Here is a 26589-nt window from a genome sequence, read left to right as displayed (position 1 = left end):
CTGAGAGAGGGGGGGAGGGGAGCAGCGCTCAAATATGGCGACACGCCATCCCGTTACCGGCCCGCGGAGCCGCCGGCAGAGGGCGCTGCTGCACATACTGTATAATACACTGTATAAATATCCGCTTACCACAGTAATATCGGTGTGCCACCAGGAGGCGCTCCCGAGTGAAGCCAAAAAAAGAATTATTTTATTATATATATTTTTTTTTTCTTTCTTTCTTTCTTTTTTTATTAGTTATACAAATAGGTACAGTGATAAATTGAAACAGGAAACAAGAAGTAACAGCAACATATCAGCAATGTCAAAGATAAGTAAATAAAGAAAGGAAGAAAGAAAAGAAAAAAAAGAAAAAGAAAAAAGGCAGAGGAATTGCCAAAATTGATCTTTTCTTATTATTTATTTAATATTTAGTACTATTTAAATTAAATTGTTACGGAAACTCAGAGCTGCCAAGCCCTAATATATATTTGGCTCAGTATCATGTAATTACGTGAAAAGTTTTATGTTATAACGTGAAATTTACCATGTTATAATGTGATACTTATCACGTTATTTCATGATATGGAATTATCATGTTATTTCATTATGTGGTATTTTCACGTTATAACAAGAAATTATCGCGTTATTTCGTGATATGAAATTATCACGTTATTCCGAGATAAGGAACTATCATGTTATTTCATGATATGCAACTTTCACGTTATTCTGAGATATGCAACTATCACGTTATTCTGAGATAAGAAATTATCACGTTATTCTGAGATATGCAACTATCACGTTATTTAATGTTAAACATTTATCATGTTATTTCATGATATTAGGCCATTCAGCACTTCAACACTTACCAGGTTCAGTGAAGGAACATGGCTCGTCTGCATGACTTAATTCAGTTCTATTTCAAGCTTGGTTTAAGGCATGGTGGAATTCTACAGTTGTTGAGCACTGTAGCTGGAGGCGACGTGAAGTGAAATGGAAGCGCGCTGGCTTGGCCATGTATCAAAGTAAAACCATATTGATGTTTTCACGTTATAACGTTAAAATATCATGAAACAACTTGATAAATGTTTATCACAAAATAACATGATCATTTCATAATTCGAAATAACATGATAATTTCTTATCACGAAATAACATGATAATTTCACGATATAACGTAAAAATACCATATCATGAAATAACATAATAGTTTTGTATCACGAAATAACGTGATAGATATCACGTTATAACGTAATAAATATCACGTTATAATATGAAACCTTTTACGTTATTACATGTTACTGAGTCAAATTATATTTCTATGGCTGGCAGCTCTACGTTGCCGTAAATTGTAATGCTTTAAAACATTTAAGAAAAAATTGGTAGATCCTTAAATATTTTTTTGTTATTCAAACAGCTACAGTGATAAAACGAAACAGGAAACAAGCAGCAACGACAACATATAAACAATGTCAAAGACAAGTAAATAAAGAAACGAAGAAAAAAAAATTCCACAGTCATATCAACCTTTAAAAAGATTGCAAACATAATGATCCGCCACAAGAATTACATTTCATTACATTTCTATATTCTTTTCTATTTTTTTTTTATTTATTATTTAAATGAAATAGTAATTCTTCAAAACTTTTAGGGATCTATCATTTTTTTGGGGCCCATTGACTTAATGATTTGCAAATATATTTTAGGATCAGAGTTTCTAAAAGATATATAAGATGGCAGTTTTTTTTTAGTTTTTAGCTTTTTTTGTGTATGTAATATTTTGTTAATATTATAATGAGGTGGATAATAAATGATTCATTAAAATGAAATAGAGGGTTATTAAACTTATAAAGAATATAGTGACTTTCAAAAGGAATGTCTTTACCATGATTGGTACCATTTAATTTTTTTATTTATTTGTATTTTTTTGTTCTATATTGTAAATGAATACTGAAGTCATCCAGACTATAAAGGAACACATAATATAGAACAATATCATTTTAAAGCTTTTAAATTACAGTTGTAAACCTATTAAACTCAGTGTTCTGACTCTATCATCAGCATCAGCTCACCAGCTCACCTGCTTACCTGCAGGAATTTAGTGATTTCCTGCCTAAAACCAGTTTATTGTAGAAAATGGAAAAAAATACAGCTAAGTTATTTTTGCTTTTTTAGCCAAATACTTTATTCTACTTTTTAAAATTAAAGGAACATCTTGACCAAGTCTTTAGCTACTATATTTAGTTAACTTGAGTTTTTAACTGTTAGCTCCATTCACTCCCATTCATTTTAGTCTAACTCGCGGGCTCCCTCTAGCGGTCTGCAGTAATTTTCCACAGAGAGTTTCGGTAACACTTTATAATACATTTACATTTACATTTACATTTATGGTATTTAGCAGACGCCCTTATCCAGAGCGACTTACAACAGTGCTTCAGAGTTACTTAAGATATCCAAAGGTAGTTTGTAGACTAGGATCAAGAGATACATAGAGCTTAATCATGTTAAGAACCCTAGGAACCTTTTTTTTTTTTTTTTTTTTTTTTTTTTAGTTTAGGAACTCTTTGAAAAGATGTGTCTTCATTCGACGTTTGAAGACCGTGAGTGACTCTGCTGTTCTGACATCCAGTGGAAGTTCATTCCACCACCTTGGTGCCAGCACAGAGAAGAGTCTGGATGTCTGTTTTCTGTGTGTTTTGAGTGATGGAGGTTCGAGCCGAGCCGTACTGGAAGCTCTAAGAGCTCTTGGTGCAGATCTGGCTTTGACCATCGCCATCAGGTATGAAGGTGCTGGTCCGTTTTTTGCCTTGTAGGCCAGCGTCAGGGTTTTGAATCGGATGCGGGCGGCAACAGGAAGCCAGTGGAGGGAACGCAGCAAAGGAGTCACATGACTGAACTTCGGAAGATTGAAGACGAGTCGTGCTGCCGCGTTCTGAATTAACTGTAGTGGTTTGGTGGCTCGCAGTGGAAGACCAGCCAGTAGAGAGTTGCAGTAGTCAAGTCTTGAGATGACAAGAGACTGCACAAGCACCTGAGTGGCATCCTGAGACAGAAACGGTCGAATTCTTCGGATGTTGTACAGGAGAAATCTGCATGACCGAGTCAGATTTGCAATATGGCTCGAGAACGATAACTGGTCATCCATTACTACACCGAGGCTTCTTGCTTCTGCCGATGGAGTGACCAGTGAGTTCTCGAAAGAGATGGAGAGATTGTTGTGAGGGCTTGTAGTTCCTGGGATGAACAGAAGGTCAGTCTTGCTGGGGTTGAGTTTTAGGTGATGAGAACTCATCCACATCGAGACATCACTGAGACATGCTGAGATGCGGGATGAAACCTGAGTGTCGGAAGGAGGAAATGAAAGGATTAGTTGGGTGTCATCAGCATAGCAGTGGTATGAGAATCCATGAGAAGATATTATTTCACCCAGAGAGCGAGTATAGAGTGAGAAAAGAAGAGGACCAAGCACCGAGCCTTGTGGAACCCCAGTGGAGAGTCTGCATGGAGCAGATGTTGCCCCTTGCCAAGTTACCTGGTAGGAACGGTCCTTCAGGTACGATGCAAACCACTGCCATGCAGAGCCAGTGATTCCAAGGCTGGTGAGGATGGAAAGGAGAATGCTGTGGTTGACCGTGTCGAAAGCAGCAGAGAGATCAAGCAGAATCAGAACAGATGACAGGTTAGTAGCTTTTGCTGCATGAAGCTTCTCTGTAACTGCAATGAGGGCAGTTTCAGTAGAATGTGCAGGTTTGAAGCCAGACTGGTTTGGATCCTGAAGATTGTTCTGAGTGAGAAAGAGAGAAAGTTGGTTGTAGACAGCACGCTCAAGGACTTTGGAAAGGAAAGAGAGGAGAGAAACTGGCCTGTAGTTGCCAACGTCCAAGCTGTCTAGAGTTGGTTTCTTCAAGATAGGAACCACTCTGGCAGTCTTAAAAGTTGATGGAACATGACCAGATGATAGAGAGGTGTTAATGATGTGAGTGATGAACGGAAGGAGGTCAGGAGCAATTGTCTGAAAGAGGGAAGATGGTAAAGGGTCAAGTGGGCAAGTGGTTGGATTGTTAGAATGTAGAAGATGAAGGATTTCATCTGTGGAAAGCAGAGAGAATTGAGACAGAGAGGTAGAATGTGGAAGATAGAGCTTGGTGGGAAGGGTAGAGGCAGGGGGAAAGGATTGGCGGATATTTGCTACTTTCTCCTCAAAGGAGTTGACAAAATCATCCGGGGAGAGGGTTGTGGGAGGTTGAGGAGTGGGAGGGTTTAGAAGAGATGAGAAGATGGTGAAGAGTTTGCGAGGGTCAGATGCTGATTCTTCCAGTTTCCTTTTGTAGAAAGAGGATTTAGCAGCAGTTACCTCTGTTGAAAATCGGGATAGGAGAGATTGGTAAGAGCAGAGGTCTGAGTATTGTTGAGATTTTTTCCACTTCCTCTCGGCTAGCCTTAGCTCTCTACGGTTGTTGCGTAGAACATCCGACAGCCATGGGGTGGCTGGAGAGGATTTTGCTGGCCTTGAAGTAAGAGGAGAGAGAGTGTTGATGGAAGAGGTGATAGATGAGAGGAAGGTGTTGGTAGCTGTTTCCAGAGGGAGGGAAGAGAAGGAGTCAGGATTCGGAAGAGTGGTCAAGATAGTTGAGGCAAGAGAGGAGGGAGATATAGCACGAAGATTGCGATGAGTAGTGGAAGTTGAAGAGGTTGTGTTTGTAGGAAGAGCAGGAAGAGAGAGAGTGAAGGATAGGAAGTGATGGTCAGAGAAATCTAGAGGAGTCACAGTTAGATCCAGAGCTGGAGCAGGTCTGCTAAAGACAAGGTCAAGAGTGTTTCCTGCTCTGTGAGTTGGAGCAGACAGATTGAGGGAGAGAGAAAAAGAAGACAGAAGTGGAAGAAGACAGGATGACTGTAGTTTCTCTGAGGGGAGGTTGAAGTCACCAAGGAGGATAAGTGAGGATTCAACCGGTAACCCACTCAGGAGAGTGTCCAGTTCATCAATGAAGTTGCCCAGTGGGCCAGGAGGACGATAGAGAACAATGATATGGAGTTTAACAGGAAAAGAGATAGTGACAGCATGAAATTCAAAAGAAGAGAGTTAATACTGTTCCATAGTTAATAGGTAACTAAGCAGGAACTAAGCAGTAACTAATTAATAGTGCTGCATTAACACCTAAATATTTTCTATTAACTACCAGGGAGTACTAAATAATTACTCAGTAGATAGTACTGAACTAATGATTATAGTAGTTCACAATAATTACTGAGACTTACATATCTCCCAGAGAACTACTTACTAATGATGTCTCCTTTATAATAACTACTTATTAATTACTGCTCAAATCAACATTAACTACTGAAAACCCTTACATCCCACCTGGGGAACTATAGATCTAAATCAGTCTACACAAACAATTATTCTATCAGTGGTGATATTAAAGGCATATTTGAGTGACACCATTTGTAGTAGTAGTAACCTTAATTACCTTATTATCATCATTATCTTCCAAATATTAACAACAGTAAAATACGACAGTGTGTCGTAATCAGCTTAAACCCCATTTTTGAAAGAAAAAAAAAACTTATTAACTTTATTACATAGTAGACATTATTTATGTTCTCCAGAAGACTCTAAGACTGACTGTACTCAATTTTGTTTTAATGGTCACTGCTTTAATTTTCAGCACCAACCTTATAAACGTTCATCTTTAGCCTTGCAGTCTCACAGACTTTTAGTGCGCATTATTAGGGTAATTACGGTAACTCCACAGCGCCGGACCGCTAGCCTCTATCAGTGTGTTTATCTGCTGCTGCAGGTTATTGTATCAGTGGTGATATTAAAGTCAGTGACACCACTTATCATATATTAACCTTACTTACCTTAGTATGCTCAATATCTTCCAAATGTTAGACACACTGAAATGTGCAGTAGTCTGCTTAACCCCCATTTTTTGTAATGTTCTGTCAGTGTGTTACAGGTGTTTATTCTAAACCTGTGCTCTTCTTCAGTCCTCCTGGAGATGTGCTCAGTAGAAGTGATGGCTCACATACAGCTTTACTCTAGGCTGTGTCCTACATCCTTATTCTGGGGGAAATCATGTTTAAATGAATAAATATTTGTGTTAGATAACGAACTAGGCATCCCTGTGTTCTTCATAGATAATTAATAAGGGGTCCCTGTCTTCTTTTTTCGGGAGTTAACAGCAGCACATGGTAACCCATTACTAATGACTGAGGAGTTACTGTGTTCTTCTTTAGGAGTTACTGTAGATCATGTCACAGTATTGTGGCGGCTCTGGGTTGTGTGTGTGGCTGCCTGTAGGCATGGTTCTGTTCTCCTGTGTGCGAGGATGACAGGGGTGGGGCATCTCCCTTGGGAGGGGTTATGCAGAGAGGGTGGGCACCACTCTGGATCTGCCATCTGGGAGACACACAGCTGGGTTGGTGGCCTTTGGGCTGTTTGAGCTCTGTGGGGATGGTTTTAGCTCTCCTAGTCTTGTTAAAGACTGTAAGTGAGTGGCAAGCCGGTTCAATAAAGGAGCTGTTGAGCATTCAGCATGAGCCTCATGGGTCTTCCTTCCTCTTCCACGCCACAGTATTATAAAGTGAGAAACATGGTAACTAATTACTAATTATTGAGGAGTTACTGCAGATCATGTCACAGTATTATAAAGTGAGAAACATGTTAACTAATTACTAATTACTGAGGAGTTACTGTGTTCTTCTTTAGGAGTTACTGCAAATCATGTCACAGTATTATAAAGGGAAATAGACATTAATAATAATAATAATAATAACACACATTTAACCTAGTTAACTAACACACACATTTAAACTAGCTAACACAATTAACCTAGCTAACACACACACATTTCCCCTAGCTAACTTAGCTTGCTAACTAACACACATTTAAACTAGCTGACTAACACACACATAACCTAGTTAACTTAGCCAGTTAACTAACACACACATAACCTAGACTACACACACAACTTAGCTAGCTAACTTAGCTAGCTAACACACATCCTAAAGCTGGTTAACAACCCACAAAGAGTCCTCATCTGATCCGGTGGTAAAATAAGCTGGAAAAGATCTCAATATCTTGATTACTAGTTTATTTTCAATCAAATACAGAAATATGAAAGCAGCAGAGTTTCTCTTAATCCTCCTCCAGCAGCAGCAGCAGCAGCAGCAGCACAGCAGATAATTTACACGAAGGACCTGGAGAGCTGCGTCCGCTGTGAAATTACCGTAATTACCCTAATAGTGCGCAGTAAAATAAATCTCTGTGAGACTGCAAACGCTGAAGATGCACTTTTATAAGGCTGATACCTAGTATTAAAGCAATGATTGTTACATTATTACAGTCTTACAGTCATTCTTAGAGTCTTAGATGCCTTCTGGAGAACTTTCATCAATGTCTTCTATGCAATAATATTACGTTATAATGTTGTTTTTTTCTTCCAAAAATTGATGGTTAAGCAGAGTAATACACACTGTAGTATTTTACTATATGTTGCTAATATTTGGAAGGAACTGGGGATAATAAGGTAATTAAGGTTACCACTACTACAAATGGTGTCACTTGCTTAATTCAAATATGCCTTCAATTAATATGCATTTAACTCAAATATGCCTGATTTAGATCTATAGTTCCCAAGGTGGGATGTAAGGGTTTTCAGTAATTAATGTTGATTTGAGCAGTAATTAATGAATAGTTATTATAAAGGAGACATAATTAGTAAGTAGTTCTCTGGGAGATATGTAAGTCTCAGTAATTATTGTGGAGTTATTAGTGAACTACTATAATTATTAGTTCAGTACTATCTACTGATTAATTATTTAGTACTCCCTGGTAGTTAATAGAAAATATTTAGGTGTTAATGCAGCACTATTAATTAGTTACTGCTTAGTTCCTGCTTAGTTACCTATTAACTATGGAACAGTATTATAAAGTGTTACCAGAGTTGCTTATAAAGGAGAATACCCACTTTAGAATATTTTCTAAAGTGGGGTCATATGGAGCAATTGAGCAAAAAGAAAAACTGAAAAATATATATATTTTTTCTCAACACAGAACACTATCAAATGTTTCATCAATGCAGACATAATTTTAAAAGCGTTTAAACGTAAGTTATTAATTGTTTAATCTCTGTGCTCTGACTGTATCTCCAGGATCAGCCCACAGTAGCTGTAAAGCTGGTGCTTCTAATGCCTAAACCCGTGTACTGTATAGAAATGGAAATATACAGGTTCATTTTCTAAGCTTTTTTTATCTAAATTATTTATTCTACGTTCCAAAATCAAAGGAATATCATGGCCAAATTGAGTTTTTACACGATTAGCTCCATTCACCCCCATTTATTGAGGGGCACTCACTCGTGGGCTCTCTCTAGCGGTTAACAGTAATTTTCTGATAAAGGGACAGACAGATATGGGTAGTAAATAGCTCTCCATAAACCGACTCTGGGTCAGTTTTCAGTGATAAAGCCACAGAGACTCTAATGGAGGAGAATACCCACTCTTCAGCCAGAGGGCTCTCCCGAGTGAGTCCAAAATAAATGGTTCCATATGGAGCAACTGAGCAAAATCAGAATTTTCAAACGTTTAATTATTTTCATACTAAAAATATACTACTTACCTCAATACAGAATACTCACAAATGTTTCAGCACCAGAGACGCCATTTCAAAGCTTTTAAACTCCAGTTATAAATATTTTTAACCTTTAAAAGTGCTCAGTGCTCTCTTTGACTGTATCTCCAGCATCAGCTCACCGATCAGTCAGCGCCCAGTAGCAGTTATGCTAGCGCCTTTACTGCATAAAACTGTTTAGTGTAGAAAAACAGAAACATATAGTTGTGTTATTTTTCTATTTGTAGCGAAAAACTGTATTTTACTTTTTAAAAGTAAAAGAATATTCTAGTTAAGTGGTTAGCTACTATTTCTAACTTGAGTTTTTAGCCGATTAGCTCCATTCACCCCATTCATTTCGGACACACTCGCGGGCTCCGTCTAGCGGTTGCAGTGTTTACGTAATATTGTTCTTAAAAGTTAGAGTATTTTCTGAAAACGTAAAACATGAATTAATAAATAAATAAAAAAATAGGTTGTTAAAATATTACCATTTTATTTAATTCAATTTAATTTAATCATTTAATAATTTGAACAAATAAAACACAGCTAAGGCCAGCATATTATCGCTATCATACAATCTTTTTAAACTTTTTATGTTAGCTGTTGTTGAATGTTAAGAATATGTATTTCTCCTGTAAAGTTTTTGAATAATGATATGCTGTCATCTAGCACCAGACCATTAAAATCTTTAAATTTAAACCAGAAAACAGTGTAGAATTGTAGTAGCTTGTAAGTGCAAATCACATTAACAAACGAAGAGGATGACAGCACAGCAGGAAATTAAAAAACATACACAAAGAAGATTTAAATTTAGAATTACATTCTATTTTATTAAAAAATACTGTGGATAAAAGAAAATTATGTTAAATCAATTTATTTACATCCTTACATTTATGATGGAAAATATCAGATCAGGGGAGGCGTCTACCTGCAAATCCCATCAAGCAACATTTTCCTTTTTACTGAAACCTACCAGAAAATGAATAAAAAAATGAATGAAAAAGACATAAATGTATATAAAAACAAAGAAATGTACACTAAACTACGTTAGTTTAAAAACAACATTATATTTTTCACAAATAAACATCACACTTTCTACTCACGTTCTCATAGACCATGTTACAATACCTGTAACATGTACACATTTTATTCTAAATTATTAAAAATAAATAAATAAAAAACACTGCAACCAACACCAAATCTCATAAAAATATGAATTATGTATATAGAGCTGGACAATAATTTAATATTAATATATATCACAACAGAAAATGTGTAAATAACATTGATATCATTTTTAAATACATTTCCAATATATTTTTAAATACATTATTTACTGTATCCATTTCTGACTGACGTTCATTACAGGCTGCATTACATAAATGGGCAAAATACAGTTTGTTGGTGCAGACATTCATTGTGCGCACTTTGACAGTGTGTCAGGTGATAAATTGGACATATCTATATTGTAGTGACCAAAACTAGAAAATATACAGTACCAGTCAAAAGTTTGGACACATATTCTCATACAATGTTTTTATTTAATTTTTGTATTTTTTTCCTTACATTGTAAATGAATAGTGAAGTGATCCAGAAGCAACACATAAGGAATCATGTAGTAACTTAAAAGTGTTAAACAAACCAAAAAAGCATTTACTTTTAACGTTCTTGAAATTCTTCTTTTTATATTGACTGACCTTCATTTTTTCTTAAAGTATTTATTTTCGTTATTTAGTTGAGTAGTTTTTGCTTCTCATAATATAAATAAGAACATTACTCAAATATTGACTATTCACTGTATACCTGTAACTCTACCTCTTCACTACTTTACTTTAACTGATGCTCTCAAACACTTTATTAAGAGACAAGAAATTCAAGTAATTAACTCTTAATGAGTTCAGCACAGCTGTTAACTGAAAGCATGAATTCCAGGTGACTCTACCTCATAAAGCTGACTGAGAAAATCCAGCAGAGACGTGCAAAACTGTCTAATCTAAGCAAGAGGAGCTCAAATATAAAACATATTCTGGTTTGTTTAACACTTTTTTGTTTCCTAAATAATTCCATCAGTTTTTCTTCATAGTGTGGATGTCCAAACTTTTGACTGGTACTGTATTGTGATGTAAATTTTAACCATATCATCCAGCTCTAGTTGTAAAGATAATACTTGTTTTTTTTTGTTTTGTTTTGTTTTTTTGTTTTTTGAAAATGCTGCTCTTCTGTTCTTATCCAAACTATTGGCAATGAGTGTCAGTCTAGAACCATTTCAGTCATGCTAAAATCCATCACTCAGGAGGTGATAAAACAGCTGGGTGTGAAGCTGGGGTTGTGCAATATGTTTATAAGCTATCAGTGATTCTGCAGATTTATTATTTTCGCACAGTCCAGTCTCGTCATTGTTCCGGAACCAGCTCCTGATCCTGCCGGGCTTTCAGAGCCAAAATTGCTTTCCTGTACAGATCTGTCAGAAAACAGAAAACAAATGAACCAATTTAAACTTCTGAAGCTTCACATCAGAGCTGCTCATCTTATCCACAATATCACAGTTTCATTTTGAAGTTTATATAGAGTATAAATCTAGTTTAGACAGAGTTATGATTTAATCCCAGACTCACCGAAAGTGGCGGACAGGTCCGCCGGTTGTGTATAAGCTGCTGGTATTCTTTCTGTGTTTATTTTGTTCTTCTTTTTTCCTTTCACCACCTTTTTCTTCTTCTTCTTTTCCCCTTTCCCTGTAATAAAGTCTCACAATAAAGAGGTGCTATCATGCTAACCATGCTAATCTTGCTAATGTTGATTTTTAAAAAAAGGAGGAACAGGACAACGTATAAAAGTTACTATAATAAAATGTATTATCAAACCTGCACAAAATAAATAAGGCCACAAAATTAGATATTTAGTTTCTCTGCATATCTTAGAGAACATTAGTAAGAAATTCTCTTTTTTCCCCAATATAAAATATCAGTACAAAATCAGATGAGCATTAATTATTATTATTATTATTATTATTATTATATGTATTTATTTTTTTACAAAAAAAAAAGCCAGAAGAGAACCACCAGTTGAGAATCGCTGGTGTACTGTATATACACTGACATGCCAGAAGTCATGAGATAGCAGTATGTAAACTGATCATGACGTTTTGCCAAAAGGACAAGGCTTGGGAACACCCACAACTGTATAAATGCAAATTGGACAGTGTGCTCATGTCAAAGATAGGGTTGCCACCTGTTCAAGTTTCACCTGTTCCATCCTTTTTTTATTAGACAGTTGTTTTCTGTGAGTATGTTCATATTAGTTAACTAATTTTACGCTGGTGATATACAGCATATCTATAATAAACTTTAGATCTGAACAGATCTTAGATGTGATAATTATACAAAAACTAAATAATGAACATTTGTCGGACAGATACCTTTAGGTGTTTTAGAGTCTTCGTTTTCTGTAGACGGTATCTGGTCCAGCGTCTCCTCTTTAACTTTAGCTTTGCGTTTAAGTTTCCCGCGCTTCCTCGGTAACAGGGCACTGCTGGCCTTCTCCTTCTGCCCGTTGTGTTCTGCCTCGTTTCCTTCTGCTTCCTCTTCCTCCTGCCCTGCCTCGTCTTCCTCACTCTTCCCTTCTGTCTTCACTGTTCTCTTCTTCATCTTTACCTTCACCTTCTTCTTCTTCTTTTTCAGCTTCTTCGTAAAGGAGTTCTCCTACAATCAGATCACGCTGTTCAGTTTAGTGCAAATAATTAATTCAATAAAATCTGGTTTGAGATAATCTGCATCCAGATCCATGTTTTAAGTAACTTACACTTTTACCTTTTTCAGAATGTCTCTGATTGGCTGTAGAGAGCTGCCACTTCTTCTTTCTTTCTCCAGAGGGTCGTGCACCTGCCGGATATCCGTTTTACTGGCTATTATTCTGCAGATACAAAGCTGATGATTAGTCATATAATCATGTAATCAGTCATATTAGACATATTTATAGAACAGACCACACCCATCAGTGTAGATATATTCAGAAGCACTATTGCTATTTGAACGGCACAGGCAAAACGTGTGAAAATACACTATTGGTGTAGGGGGTGTAAGATAGCAATAAGCATTGCTACACACCTTGCACAGGGTGTAAAATAGGGCTCATAATGTTTATCTCTAGAGATTATCCAGTCTGTGTTTGTATGTATACATCTGTATGTGTGTAGTGAATGCGTGCATGTATTGGTTTGTTATTATTTAGGTATGTTATCATTATTTATAGTTACTATTGTAATTACTGTAAGTCCAAATTTATTTAAATAATATGACAATAATACTACCATACAAAATAAGAGCTTGCTAAAAAAGCAACTAGCTGTGTTAATTATTTGACTGTACTTTGTTGGACCAATCAAAGATTTTTATCTAAACGTTATATTTTTGCAATTAATTTACATTAAATCTATTATATCTTAAAACAGAAGATTACTGATTAATTAATTTTAGCCAATAGGCCCCTATCAGTACCAGATGTGGCAGAAGTACTTAAGTGAACTAGTAACTTGTGCTAAAAAAAAGATACAAATACTCCAGTTAGATTAGTATATGTTAGTATGATTTACATTTTTACTCGTTTAAAAGTAAGAAGTATCTAAAAACACACTTCAAAATCCCCTAAAGTAAAAAGTATTTTCTAACTTATTTTTTTATTTCATTTTTTTTGTTTTCTATAGTTTTTATTTTGTTAAAAATAAAACAGATAAACACAACCATGACAAAGAGAGTAAACAAAGGTTTAGAGTAAAACTGATTTACACGAACCGAAGCAAATTCACTAACAACAGCAGACCCCGATCAGCTGCCTGATTAGAAACGAATTTAGCGATTTACAAAAAGTTATTTTATGTTATATTAAAATGTTTTTAAAAAGTAACAAGCCTGTTTTAAAAAAAGATAGTGAACAAATGTAAAGATTTCTACAGTATTACGTGACAGAAATACTGAAGTAAAGCGCAGATACTTCAAAATGTGTCTTAAGTACGATAATAAAATACTTTTACTTCATTACTTGGCACCACTAAGCAGTACCACTGTGCCCCACAGGAGGTAAAGCACTGTGATAGATAATCTGTTTATACAAAAAGTAACCCCCACCTTTCATCTCTGTTCTTCTTCTGGCTCTTCTCCACTTTCCCCTTCCTCTCTCTCTCCTCTGGTCCCAGTGGTCTCCTGCCGTCTCTGATGATGCGGGTGCAGAGCTCTGGGTAATCCAGACACACCGCCCGCAGGAGCCAGCGCAGACCACGCAGTGTCTTCCTCTCCGACCAGCGCCGCAGGTCCATTAAGGCTGAGCATGGCTCCTTCACCATCAAACAGAAGCAAAAGGTGTTAAAAGTGTAGATAGTAGGGTTTAAAATACTTCTGTAGAAGTTGAAGTATCAACTTAAACTTTAAGTAAAAGTGTAACAGTACTGGTTTCAAAAGTATAAAAGTAAAAGTAATGTAAGGAGAAAAAATAAAGCCATTAAAATATTAAAATGTTAATGTTGATAATATAATTTGGGATGCACTATTTTCCTTCCTGTTTCAGCTGGATATATGCCCCATTGAAAATGAATGTGTTTTAGTAGAATGTAAATATTTTAAGGAAGCTTAGCTGGATGTTTGTCTGGAGTCAGGGGCAGATCTAGAAAATATTTCATTTATATTTATTTATTAGGGTGGCAAGAGGGGTGCAGAATTTTTTTGAGGGGTGGCATCAAACGACAGACATATATATACCACAGTTACTAAGTAACTGACATCATTGAACGTAGCAAACAATACATGTTATAGTTAGCAAAATAAGATTTTTCTGAGCTCAAAATTACCATTGCAACTATACTAGCACCAAGCTTTCATTAGAATTTATTTCATTAGAATTTACTGCAGTCTGACATCAGAGATTTTCTCTCTGAAATTGCGGGACGTGTGCAGGTGTGATGGATCACAGTATAAACCAATAGGGAGTCAGAATGGTATATGTTTGTACTTCTCTAAATCCAATCACAATCAGATTCAGATTATTGAACGATGAGAAGCCAGAATGAAAACAAGCTGAAATTAAATAGGAGTAACGAGGCTATTTTTAAATGTAAGGATTAGAAAGTTTAGATAATTGTGTGAAAATGTAAAATAATAATTACTACAGTAAAGTATAGATAACCAACATTTGTACATCAGTAACAAGTATTTGTACTCAGTTACTTCACATCTCTGACCAAGAATAATTAGATGTGGGGTCTCTATAGTCGACGCACAGCAGAGGAATATTAGAACATGTTCCCCAGGCAGTATTAATACTACTAATACTACTAATGTACTCACAATGTGGCACAGAGACTGGCTCTGATTGACGAGCTTCTCCAGGGACAGAACCTCAATCAGTTCACTTCCCAGCAAGGCATTCATTTTATCCTGTTTATTGGCCAGCCTGCAAACACAAACAAGTACGGCATTAAACACTGAGCCATGCTATTGTGCAATATGTGCAAATACATTATAATCTCACATATGCAACTACATTACTTAACTTCCATCTAGCAATCATTTAGCAACACCATAGCAACCACCACAGATACCATAGCAACACCTTAGCAACCACCTAGCAACCACCACAGATAATTTAGCAACACTATAGCAAAACCTCAGCCACCATCCAGCAACACGTTAGCAACTCCATAAGAAACACCAGTATACCATAGCTACCACTTAGCCATGTCACATACACCATACCAACAGCTTAGTATCCACATAGCAGCACTCTAGCAACCACCTAGCAACACCTTAGCAACCACCTAGCAACACCATAGAAACACCATATCAACCACCATGGATACGATAGCAACACCTTAGCAACCACATAGCAACATTTCAGCAACCACCTAGCAACACCTTAGCAGCACCATAGAACCACCACAGATACCATGGCAACACATCAGCAACTACCTTTCAACCACTTACACCATAGCAACCAAACACCATAGCAACCACTTTGCAAGTCATTAGCAAATCCATAGGAAACACCAGGATACCATAGAAACCACTTAGCAACCACTTAGCCAAACCACAGCAACCACCATAGCAACAACTTAGCATTCACGTAGCAACACCCTAGCAACCATCTCATCAACCACTTAGCAACACCGGAGCAACCCCAAACTACACCATGGTAAAACTTTAGCAGCATCCCAGCAAAACCTTAGCAACACCATAGCAACCACCATGGATACCGTAACAACAACCTGTAGCACTGTAAGCACACTTGCAGTTTCTGCATTGTGCATCCAAATATTATCCAGATGTAAAACCCATATAAATTCCAGGTGTAAAAGGGGTAATTGAGTGAATGCAGATCGGGTGAAGGTTAGGAGAGAACTTGTTAAGCATATTTGTTATTAGGGCAAAGCCATGTTTACCAGCATCCAATTAGACATGTATGACGTGATGACGTCAGTGCCCATGTATACGCCCATGCGTACCACCCTTATGCTGTGTGTTTTTTCGAATAAACGGCTGAGTCAGTTGAGGTTGTGCCAGCCAACAGAGAAGATGGTTGTCGTGTGTTTCTCTTAGCCAATCGAGTCGCTAAAGCTGTTTACTGTGTGCCCTAAGAAAAACGCGAGTGCTGCTGAACAGGGACGATGAGTATCCCCACAGGTTATGGGCCCAGTCACTTAGGCCACAGGTGGAGCAGACTTTTATTCGACGGTGAAGAGAAAAATTATGAACTTTGGGAAGCAAGGTTCCTCGCTCACATGGAACTCCGTAGTCTCAGGGAGACCATCACGGAGACGCCTGATATCGATGCGGGGGATGAAGGAGCTCTCGCCGAAGATGAGGCAAAGAATGGTGAGGCGTATGCGGAACTTGTGCAAGTGTTGGACAACAAAAGTTTATCGTTGGTAATGAGAGAAGCGGAACGAGACGGAAGAAAGGCATTGGCGATTCTGCGAAAGCATTACGTTGGCAAGGACAAGCCACGAGTCGTGAGTCTATACTGTGAACTGTCCTCACTCTGCAAAGCTAGCGATGAGACAGTTACCGACTACATAATTCGAGCAGAGACTATTTTCACGTCATTAAGGAGAGCAGACGAACAAATTAGTGATGGACTTATGATTGCAATGGTAGTGAAAGGGCTACCCGAGTCCTACAAACCGTTCGTTGTGCACGTTACACAGACAAATGAAGTCGTGATGTTTGGTGAGTTTAAAAGTAAACTGCGCAGCTATGAAAGTACAGAGAAATATGGGAGAGGAGACGTGACTGAGGACAACGTGATGAGAACAAGCGGGGCGACGAAAGCACGCGGGAGAGGCCGGGGGAAGAGAGTGGACTTGGCTGACATGGAGTGTTACGCGTGCGGGAAAAGAGGGCACATGGCCCGGGCATGCCCCAACGACGTGCAGCAGAGGAGAGATGATCGAACATGGGACACACCACAGCGAGGAAAAGGGCGCGGTCGTGGACGCGGCCGAGGTCGTGACCAAATCAAGAAAGCTGATGAACAGACAGATACGCAGTCGTCATTTTTCTTTAAGATGAGTGACTGTCACTTGCAAGAAGAAAATAAGAAAGGGCTCATGGTTGACTGCGGCGCCACATCGCATATGATCAATGATGCCACCAAGTTCAAAACGGTGGACAAGAACTTCAGACCCGAGGATCATATGATCGAGCTGGCCGACGGAACCAAGGTGAGCGGAATGGCGAAGATGAGGGGAGACGCCGAGGTCTACTTGCTGGACAGCGAGGGACGACGAGTGAAAACGAAACTCAAGCAGGCGCTCTACATTCCATCGTTCCCACAGAACATTTTTTCTGTCAAGGCAGCAACAGGCAACGGTGCAGAGGTCCATTTCAAAGACGGTGATGACTGGCTAGTCAACAGGGACGGTACAAAATTCAAAATGGATGTGTACGGTAGGCTGTATTACCTTAGCACAGTTGAGAGTGTTGAGAGTGATGAAGTGTATGGTTGTCATGATATACAAACATGGCACAGAATACTAGGCCATTGTAACTTTGATGACATTGTAAAGCTGGAGAATGTTGTTGAAGGGATGTCTATTAAGGGCAAAAATGATAAGTCAAAACAAAACTGTGAAATATGCACACAGGGCAAATTCACACAAAGCAGAAACAGACAGGCAGATGCAAAAGCTACATGCATACTTGAGCTAGTGCACACAGACTTATGCGGCCCCATAGAACCAGCAGATAAAAATGGGTACAAGTATGCAATAGCATTTACTGATGATTACAGCGGGATGATTTTTCCATATTTTCTAAAGGCAAAAAGCTATGCAGCGCAAGCTACAGAGAAATTCATAGCAGACGTAGCTCCCTATGGGAAAATTAAGTGTATAAGGTCTGACAACGGAACAGAATTTACCGGACAGGAGTTCCAGTCCTTACTTAGGAGTAATGGGATAAGGCACGAGACAAGTGCACCCTACTCACCTCATCAGAATGGAACTGCCGAAAGGGGATGGAGAACATTATTTGAGATGGCACGATGCATGCTGTTGGAGAGTAACCTCCCAAAGCAGTTGTGGACATATGCAGTGCAAACTGCAGCTCAGATTCGAAACAGGTGTTACAGTAAGCGTCTAGAGCAGACACCTTACCGTGTTTTCACAGGGAAAACACCCAACCTGTCTAACATGAAGGTATTCGGATCTGAATGTTACACATATAAGCAGGACAAAAAGAAGCTGGATGCTAGGTGTGACAAAGGGATCTTTGTCGGCTATGATAAGTATAGCCCAGCTTACAACATCTACTACCCGGAGACAGGAAAAGTCCTAAAACATAGGCTTGTGAAAACAATCACTAAAGGCAGCGCAGATAGCCAGACACAGACCAGTTATGATATGGAGGATGACTTAGAGAGCTATGGAGATGATACACCAAAGGTAGTGAGCCAGGGTCAGGAACAGTCTGAAGGGACTAGAGAGCCTTGTACGGAGACGACTGAAGTAGGTCCAACCCAGGCAGATGGTACAGAGAAAGAGCAGGTAGAAAGGAGGTATCCTGTGAGGGAGAGAAAGGCCCCAGAATACCTGAAAGATTACCAGTGCAAAGCTGACTGTGATGATGAAACAGAAAATGTAGATTATTTCTACAGAGTGACCTATGGTGTTCCTAAAACGTTTAGTGAGGCAATGAGTTCAGAAAAATCTAAATTATGGGGTGATGCGATGAAAGAAGAGATGCAGTCTTTAACTGAGAATGAAACTTTCACTCTGACACCACTGCCACAGGGTAAACAAGCAGTGGGAGGTCGCTGGGTATATGCAATGAAAGAAAGCCCAAATGGATCTGAGACTTGTAAAGCCAGATATGTAGCAAAGGGGTACGGTCAGGTAGAAGGGATTGACTATAAAGAGACATTTTCACCCACTGCCAACATGACCTCTGTCCGAGCATTGATGCAGGTAGCTGTGCAGGAGGATCTTATCCTTCACCAAATGGATGTAAAGACTGCTTACTTACATGCTCCCATGGACTGTGAGGTATACATGGAGCAACCGGAAGGTTTTGAGGTTATGTCAAAAACAGGTGAACATCTTGTGTGTAAACTCAACAAGTCATTGTATGGGTTAAAACAGTCCGGTCGCAACTGGAATATGTTACTGCATGATCACCTTACAGGGAATGGTTTTGTGCAAAATGATGCTGACCACTGTGTCTACACCAGAGAATCTGGGAATGAGAAAGTCATACTGTTAGTGTGGGTTGATGATTTAATCATAGCAGCTAGTGAAAACACCATACTGAGAGATGTGAAAGAAATACTGAAGAAAAGGTTTAAGATGAAGGATATGGGTCCACTTAAACACTTTCTAGGTATTGATTTTAACTACAGTGATGGAGAAATCAAAATGACACAAAAGAGACACATTGAGAAAATGTTAGCCAGATTTGGAATGCCTGAATGCAAACCGAGATCTACCCCATCTGAGCAGAAATTACATTTTGGCAATGATGGAGATGTAATTGATCCAACAGGGTACAGAGAAATAGTGGGTAGCTTGATATACATCATGACATGCACTAGACCCGACTTGAGTTGGATAGTTAGTAAGCTATCACAACACTTGGCAGAACCAAACCAACAGCATTGGACTGCTGCAAAACACTTACTGAGGTACTTAAAAGGTACTCTGGATCAGAAATTAAACTACCGAAAATGTGAGAAAAGCTTACAGCTTGAGGGGTATAGTGATGCTGATTGGGCAGCTGACAAAAATGACAGGAGAAGCACCACTGGATATTGTTTCAGCTTAACTGAGACTGGTGCAGTAATATCATGGAAGAGCAGGAAGCAGCCAACAGTGGCGCTATCTAGCTGTGAAGCAGAATACATGGCTCTAGCAGCCGCTACTCAGGAGAGCATGTATCTTGTTCAGCTACTAAAAGGGATGGATGGTAGTAACCAGCATTTACCAGTCAATATCTATGAGGACAACCAGGGGGCGATAGCGTTATCCAAGAACCCAGTATGTAGACAGAGAAGCAAGCATGTGGATATAAAATATCACTTTGTACGGTCTGCACACACAGAGGGGAAGATTAATGTTGTTTACTGTCCTACTGCAGACATGGTAGCTGATGTACTTACCAAACCAGTGTCAAAAGTCAAATTTGAGAAGTTCATGGGTTATTTGTTTGGAGAGTAATGAAAACTGCCAGTATGTCAAATGTTTTTGTTTTATGAGTTTTACTGTAACTGAGTACAGTACAAAATGGGTTATGTATCTTTTTGGTTTCGTTTTCCACTATACAGTTGAGAGAGAGCTGCAAACATGTCTTTGAGTGGGAGTGTTAAGCATATTTGTTATTAGGGCAAAGCCATGTTTACCAGCATCCAATTAGACATGTATGACGTGATGACGTCAGTGCCCATGTATACGCCCATGCGTACCACCCTTATGCTGTGTGTTTTTTCGAATAAACGTCTGAGTCAGTTGAGGTTGTGCCAGCCAACAGAGAAGATGGTTGTCGTGTGTTTCTCTTAGCCAATCGAGTCGCTAAAGCTGTTTACTGTGTGCCCTAAGAAAAACGCGAGTGCTGCTGAACAGGGACGATGAGTATCCCCACAGAACTGCTTACACTAATAGAGGTTTTCCTGCGACTCTGGGCTGCTTCAGCATCTCCGTCAGCAGCTCCTTCACCTCCTTCATCCTCTGTCTGTCGCTGGAGTCCACCACGAAGACGATCCCGTGGACCTCGCCATAATACCCCCTCCACAAACCTCGAACCTCAGGACCTCCACCCATATCCAACAGGTTCACCAGGAAGTTCTCCACCCTCACCTCACTGCGAACACAGCCGTGGGTAGAGCCCACCTCTCCTATCGGTGCTGAAGAAACATGGATACAGAGAAACCTTTTACCCAGGATACAGAGTACAGAGTGACTGTACTACAGATAAAATTGTCATTTTAAAATTGGTCATTTTATGTAAAGTTTTTATTTGTAAAGAAATTGCAATGTTTATTATAAATAAATAAATACAGTAAATACGTTCATTTGGGCATTGCTGTACGACATTTTGCATTCATCATGAAAATATTTAACAAATAAAAAAATTAAGAAAGAAATTTAGGCCAAAATGCTCACCTCTAAGCATCCCTCTAACACATGACGTTTTTCCAGCTTTGTCAAGACCAACCACGAGCACTGTAACTTTCCTGAAGGAAATATGAGAAATGTATATTAGCAAATAAAACCTCTCTGCTCATTTGTGTTGCTTTATATTAATTCACATACTTAATGACCCACCTAATGAACCTAGAAATAAAATACAAAATTAAAAAAGGACATTGGTTTGCACTGTATATACAGCTCTGGAAAAAAAAAGAGACCACTTCAGTTTCTGAATCAGTTTCTGAATCAGTTTCTTTGATTTTGCTATTTTTAGGTATATGTTTGAATAAAATAAACAACAAGACAACATTTCCCCCAAATTCCAAATAGTAGCTAACTAACTAACAGGAATTAAACTAGTAGCTGATAAAGGAAAAAGTCCAGCTTACTTTGTGTCACAGACTCAAACTGCAAATCACCAAAGTCCACACTCAAACAACTCAGGAACTGTAAGGCTTCTTAGGAGGAATGGAGGAACATGTCTGCCTAGTTCCTTTCTCCACTGCACATTGTTGCATGACCTACTTTCAGCCAACGCCCTGATTGGCTGAAGGGCTTAATTACTGGACCAATCAGAAGACTCATCAAATGATGGGGTGATTCAGGACCTTTTATACATTGTCATTTAGAATATTTATCTACAGAAAATGAGAAATGGCTGAAATAACAAAAAAAAAAGACGCAGAGCTTTCAGACCTCAAATAATGCAAAGAAAACAAGTTCATATTCATAAAGTTTTAAGAGTTCAGAAATAATCAATATTTGGTGGAATAACCCTGTTTTTTAATCACTGTTTTCATGCATCGTGGCATCATGTTCTCCTTCACCAGTCTTACACACTGCTTTTGGATAACTTTATGCTGCTTTACTCCTGGTGCAAAAATCAGTTCAGTTTGGTTTGATGGCTTGTGATCATCCATCTTCCTCTTGATTATATTCCAGAGGTTTTCAATTTGGTAAAATCAAAGAAACTCATCAATTTTAAGTGGTCTCTTATTTTTCCTAGAGCTGTATGTGTGTGTCGCATATAAACCACACACTGTTCACTTTTTTAATTAATTGGCTTGTGAATTTTCTCATATCAGAAGTCAGAACTCAGAATTTTGGTACCTCAGAGGCTGCTGGAGTTTGGAGACCCAGTTGCAGCAGTTGCTCATCAGGTTGAACATGTTGAGCTGGGGAGGAGAGCACCATGGAGAGCACCATCTTCTCCTTATATCAAACCTGCAGATCACATGACCCACTGTATATCAGATCGATAGATAGATAGATCGATCGATAGTTTATTGATCCCAGAGGAAAAGTTTGGACATCCAATAGCAGGTATACACAATACACAGAAATTACAAAAGAAGGATAGACAAAAGATATAATACAATATACATAATAAAATACAATAAAATGTAAAGTTTAAAAGTAGAGTCTTTTTTTAATGTGTGTCTAATGGAGGCAAAGCAGTTAAACACAATAAAACAACGATGAACCCCAGTTGTTGTGCATAATGTGAGCATAATATCAGCCATACAGACAGTGCAAATACACAGTTATATAATAATCTAAATTAGCAGTGCATATTTGTAGAGATATAAACGGTGGACACTAAATGAAATAGCACTGCAGAATAGACAAAAATAAAATAATGTTAACTGTCACGTCACATTAACATTAATAAACATAATAATTTAATATAAACATTAAACACTCTCTGCTTTGCATCCTGAACAGTAATACTATACGGTATAAAATGTAATGATCTTAATAGTGCAGGTTTGGCAGGTTAGTACAGCAAGTATTAATGTATTAATATATTTTCTCCATGTGTTTCACATTGGCTCAACTTATGGAGGTCAGTGATGGGATCAGGAAGTGTTAAAAAGGGGCTGTTTGATTAATAGAATTACTGTTTTAATGTCTATCAGCAGCTTTTTCACCTCCTTCGCCTTCTGTCTGACGCTGGAATCCACAATAAAGACGATCCCAAAATGTCTGTATATTGCGATTCCATATATCATGTGTACATGTACTTTTTTTGGCAAGTCACCACATAACCTGGATCCTAGCTTTGTTTTGGTCATGGTGCCAGCTGTACCAGCTATAGAACCCATCACAACACCAGGTACGTGTGTTATGTAGGGTACGGCTGAGTTAAGTAAAGCATGGCTGGCTCTCTGTGTCTCAGGATACATCTGTTCAGTCTCAGTAAGCTCCTAAACACCAGTCTGAGACCATTACAGCCTCCAGCTTCTCCTCAGACTGACCCCTTAACACCACCCACGTGCCCTCAGACTGAGAAACAGCTCACCTTAAACTCTACAGTAAACAAGGGCTCGATATAATACTGAAAAACACCTTTTTAAACTTGTTTATTTCAAGTTAACTAGTTTTGTGCTTCCAGTCAAAAATGACCAGACTACTATAGCTGATCATAGATCCACAGTACTGCAAATATTATCACCTAAAGTTGTAGGCCCTGAGGTCACACTTTATTTTTTAAGTTAAAAAAGTTTTATTATTATTTTGATAAAAACAAAAATTATTTGTTTCGAGGTTAGTTTTTAAGCCATATAATTTATTTTTGTGGTTTATCAGTGAAGTGGTTAGTGGTTATTATTAGTGAAAAATCTACAAAATTCATGTTTAAACACATTAATAAACAAAAGCAGCATGTACAAAAGAGTATATTTTGAAAGAAAAGCTAAATTATGCATGGAGAAGGTAATGGCAGTTTCTTCTAGAGGTGCCTTTTGGTTGCTAGGCAGTTTTTATGGTGTTCCTGGTGGTTGGTATGGTGTAAGCCGTTTCTGTGGTACAGTCACTATTGTTGGCAATATTTGCCACGTAATGAACCAGATCTAAATATTTTAAATGACCTGAGCTCAACCTATATTTGAGCTAAGAGTATAATTTTGATCATTTTGACAAAAACAAGCACTCAGATTAAACACATTGTGCTGTTTATCACTCTGTGTCTACTTTGAGTCTAGGTTTAACAAGAATACTTGTTTTTTTAGGGGTGTTTATTAGTGAACAAATTACAGAATCCAAGTTTAAACAAATTAATGAGTAATATCACCAACTACAAAAGATAATACTCTTGCAAGGAGCAGGTAATGGCCATTTTTTTTACATATTGTAACATATTGGTTGCTAGGCAGTTACTATGGTGTTCCAGGTGGTTACTATGTTGTTCCTGTGGTACTTCATGTGGTTGTTTAAGTGTTACTATTTATATCTTTTGCACAAACATATATATCTTAATTGTTGAAATTAAGATATTAACCACATAATAAACCAGATCTAAAGATTTTAAATGACTCTCACAATGGAAGCCCAGTGATCATATTACATATTACTGATATGAGTGTGCGTGTGTATAATGAGCCAATCCTTCACACGTGTGTACACAAACAACAAGCTGAGAAAATAACACTGCACCACAAACTGTAACACCATGTTGGGATTTTAAACATTAAATTAATTCATAAACTACAAATAATTCACAAACAGAAGCTGAGGAATACGTTTTAACACCAGAATATTAATAAATACTACAGAGTATAGAGTATTAAATATTCTGGAGAGACAGAATGTACTATGTAGTGAGCTACAAACTAACACATGACAGATGAGATCAAATAAAATGAAATAAAAGAAAAATAAAGAAGTGTACTTACAGCAGTAGGTCTGAATCTACCTGCATGTTTGTGTTTTCCTCTGCTGTGACATTTTGCACAGTCCAGCGAAATACTAATCAGGCTCAAATTATTCCACTAATCCTGTCACCTCATGTGGGAGGAGCCTAGCAGGAATCACAGGCTTATTACCCTCCTCACCAATCACATCAGCTCCTGTGACGACATCTGCTCCCCTTATTATCTGCTAGAGGTCTGTTTGTTTAGAGCTGCACTGCTCTCTATAAATAACAAGTCTGGACCATCACTGTAATTTTTATTTGAGGGCATACGTCTCATTCAGTGGGTTTTCGTTCTTTTTATGGTATTTTACATTTTAAATTTAATATAAAAGACTATATTAAGCTCTACAAGAACACATGCTGAATTATTTATTAAACAAAAAAGTGTTAAACAAACCAGAATCTGTTTTATATTTTAGATTCTTCTAAGTATCACATTTATCTTTGAGGACAATCTTGGTCCATCTTGGTATTTTAACAATATTTCACAATAAATTTGATCATTTATTTGCTGCCCCTCATCATATTAAACAGAACTAATGGCACTCTCTGCAATTAAAAGTACTGTTTGGTCAGTGTTGACATTTGTTTTATAAATTATGCAAAACCAAAAAAAAATAATAATGCTTGTAGACAGGTTTGAGACCAACAAATCAACCAATCAATCAATCAATCGATCAATCGATCAATCAATCAATCAAATAATCTACAAAAGTATACAACTAGGAGATCAATAATATAAATATAATATAAAAAATACAAATATAAAAGGGAAAAAATATTAAATGGAAAATTAAAATGAAAAGATTATAAAAATTCATAAGTAGATTATTAATGATATAAAAAACAAATGAAAATAAATAAATCCTAGATTCTTAAAAATAAGAATAAATCCTAATAAGTGATCTAAAACAGGTGCAGCTGAGGAGAGGTTTATAGAAATTAAGAATAGACCATTAGACAATTCTCATTTTTATTTATTTTAATATTTTAGAACCATAAACATTATGCTGTACATGATATTAATGTATTACATAAATACCTCTCACTGCTAATGTGGATTATATCACAGGTGTAATCATCCTCTATTACAGTGCTGTCGTATGGATGTGTCAGATAACGTGACGTAATATTGAGACATAAAGCCTCAGTGGAAAAGCCTGGCACCTGCTGGCACCTGACACGTGCACTATTATACAGCACACTGGCACATGCACCGACTGTGTGCATAACTTACTGTACTGTTCCTGCATTATTATTAAAAATAATTGATCCAAATAATTTAATTTAATATTTTTTTTATCTTTTGATAAAAAAGTAGCCTCTAAATAAATATTGCACTTTCATTTTTCCTATGAAACAAGATGAGAAGCTAAAATTTATATAGGAGCATACACACACCTTTAAGACTCTAATACTGTATAATATTAGATTTCCATATTCCCATATTTCCCCTTTAAGACAGATAGATTTTATAGAAATTCTAGACATTCAGTAGCAGATATACATATATAGTAAACAGAAGTTAAAAAAGAAGGATAAGACAGAATAATACAGATAAATACAAAGATACAATATAAAGTATAACAGTATAAAAGTAGAATCCTTTAATGTCTGTGTAACACAGTACAACAC

The 26589-nt window shown here is 37.6% G+C and overlaps 1 protein-coding gene across 2 annotated transcripts; it reads right to left on the bottom strand.

Annotated features, from left to right (window-relative positions):
- Positions 1-8005: 8005 nt before the first annotated feature.
- On the bottom strand, positions 8006-25041 carry arl13a (ADP-ribosylation factor-like 13A). Of its 2 annotated transcripts, XR_007440909.1 has the most exons (11): positions 24935-25041; positions 22371-22484; positions 21234-21304; positions 20725-20974; positions 14932-15037; positions 13720-13925; positions 12406-12508; positions 12015-12297; positions 11215-11331; positions 9489-11060; positions 8006-8790 (listed from the first exon to the last, which is right to left on the bottom strand). XR_007440909.1 is itself a non-coding variant. In XM_022683658.2 (10 exons), the coding sequence occupies exons 1-10, from the start codon at positions 24958-24960 to the stop codon at positions 10993-10995; spliced, it is 1344 nt and encodes a 447-aa protein (XP_022539379.2). In that variant the 5' UTR covers positions 24961-25041; the 3' UTR covers positions 9403-10992. The 2 variants fall into 2 exon arrangements, 1 of the variants encoding a protein (XP_022539379.2); XM_022683658.2 differs by lacking the exon at positions 8006-8790 and having other exon boundaries at positions 9403-11060.
- Between the last annotated feature and the right edge of the window lie 1548 nt (positions 25042-26589).

The sequence above is a fragment of the Astyanax mexicanus genome, chromosome 10 (assembly GCF_023375975.1).
Source record: "Astyanax mexicanus isolate ESR-SI-001 chromosome 10, AstMex3_surface, whole genome shotgun sequence".
NCBI classification, from domain to species: Eukaryota; Metazoa; Chordata; class Actinopteri; order Characiformes; family Acestrorhamphidae; genus Astyanax; species Astyanax mexicanus.
This window is presented reverse-complemented; position numbering and strand designations above follow the sequence as displayed.

What these genes read in the sequence shown, in the direction of transcription:
- arl13a (XM_022683658.2), bottom strand. Translation starts at nt 24,960, where the DNA reads ATGCAGGTAGATTCAGACCTACTGCT. An exon ending in AAACTCCAGCAGCCTCTGAG is followed by an intron (nt 21,305 to 22,370) that starts GTACCAAAATTC and finishes TATTTCCTTCAG; the next exon opens with GAAAGTTACAGTGCTCGTGG. An exon ending in TGTTAGAGGGATGCTTAGAG is followed by an intron (nt 20,975 to 21,233) that starts GTGAGCATTTTG and finishes ATGTTTCTTCAG; the next exon opens with CACCGATAGGAGAGGTGGGC.